The sequence below is a fragment of the Eimeria tenella genome, genomic scaffold (genome assembly GCF_000499545.2).
Source record: "Eimeria tenella Houghton genomic scaffold, Eth_scaff3688, whole genome shotgun sequence".
Lineage (NCBI taxonomy): Eukaryota > Apicomplexa > Conoidasida > Eucoccidiorida > Eimeriidae > Eimeria > Eimeria tenella.
The window spans coordinates 1211-1669 of record NW_013543284.1 but is presented as its reverse complement, the minus strand read 5'-3'; the positions used below and the strand labels follow the sequence as shown (position 1 = coordinate 1669).

Sequence of the window (459 nt, the reverse complement as noted above, 5' to 3'; positions counted from 1 at the left end):
CTTTTCTTCCCTCCTGCCGTTGCTGCTGTTTCTGCTGCTGCTGCTGCTGCTGCAGACTTGCGAGAAGACGAGGTCTCCACAGAAGACGAGTTGCTGCGGCGAATTGTTGGGGGCATGGAGCTGCGTCGGATTGGTGCGTGTCTGATTAATTGCGCATTCCGCTGCTGCTGCTGCTGCTGCTGCTGCTGCTGGGTGCATTGCAGGGGGTCTTTGCTGCTGGGTGTGCAGGCGCGAACTCTGTGAACGACGAGTCCTCGCGGTCTCACGCAGTGCTGCAAATTCACCTGCGGAACAAACAGGGAAAAGTGGCAGGTGGGGCCCTGCGCAGATCAGCAGCAGCAGCAGCAGCAGCAGCAGCAGGAGTTGGTTGTGTTGCCCCTCGCAGCTAGCTAGGCAGCGCCCCCGGGTGGGGGCGTTGTCGCTGCGTGTCCCGCCCCCGAGCCGGCGGCGCGCTGCACG

At 63.0% G+C, this 459-nt stretch overlaps 1 protein-coding gene across 1 annotated transcript in view; it reads left to right on the top strand.

The window, feature by feature from the left end:
- Positions 1-228: 228 nt before the first annotated feature.
- The window catches only part of ETH_00040625 (uncharacterized protein), a gene marked incomplete at both ends in the record, with an annotated part of 1326 nt that continues 1095 nt past the window's right edge, over positions 229-459 (top strand). Inside the window, one exon of the mRNA XM_013376530.1 lies at positions 229-312. Coding sequence (XP_013231984.1) covers positions 229-312 — 84 coding nt within the window. The remainder of the gene's footprint in view (positions 313-459) is intronic.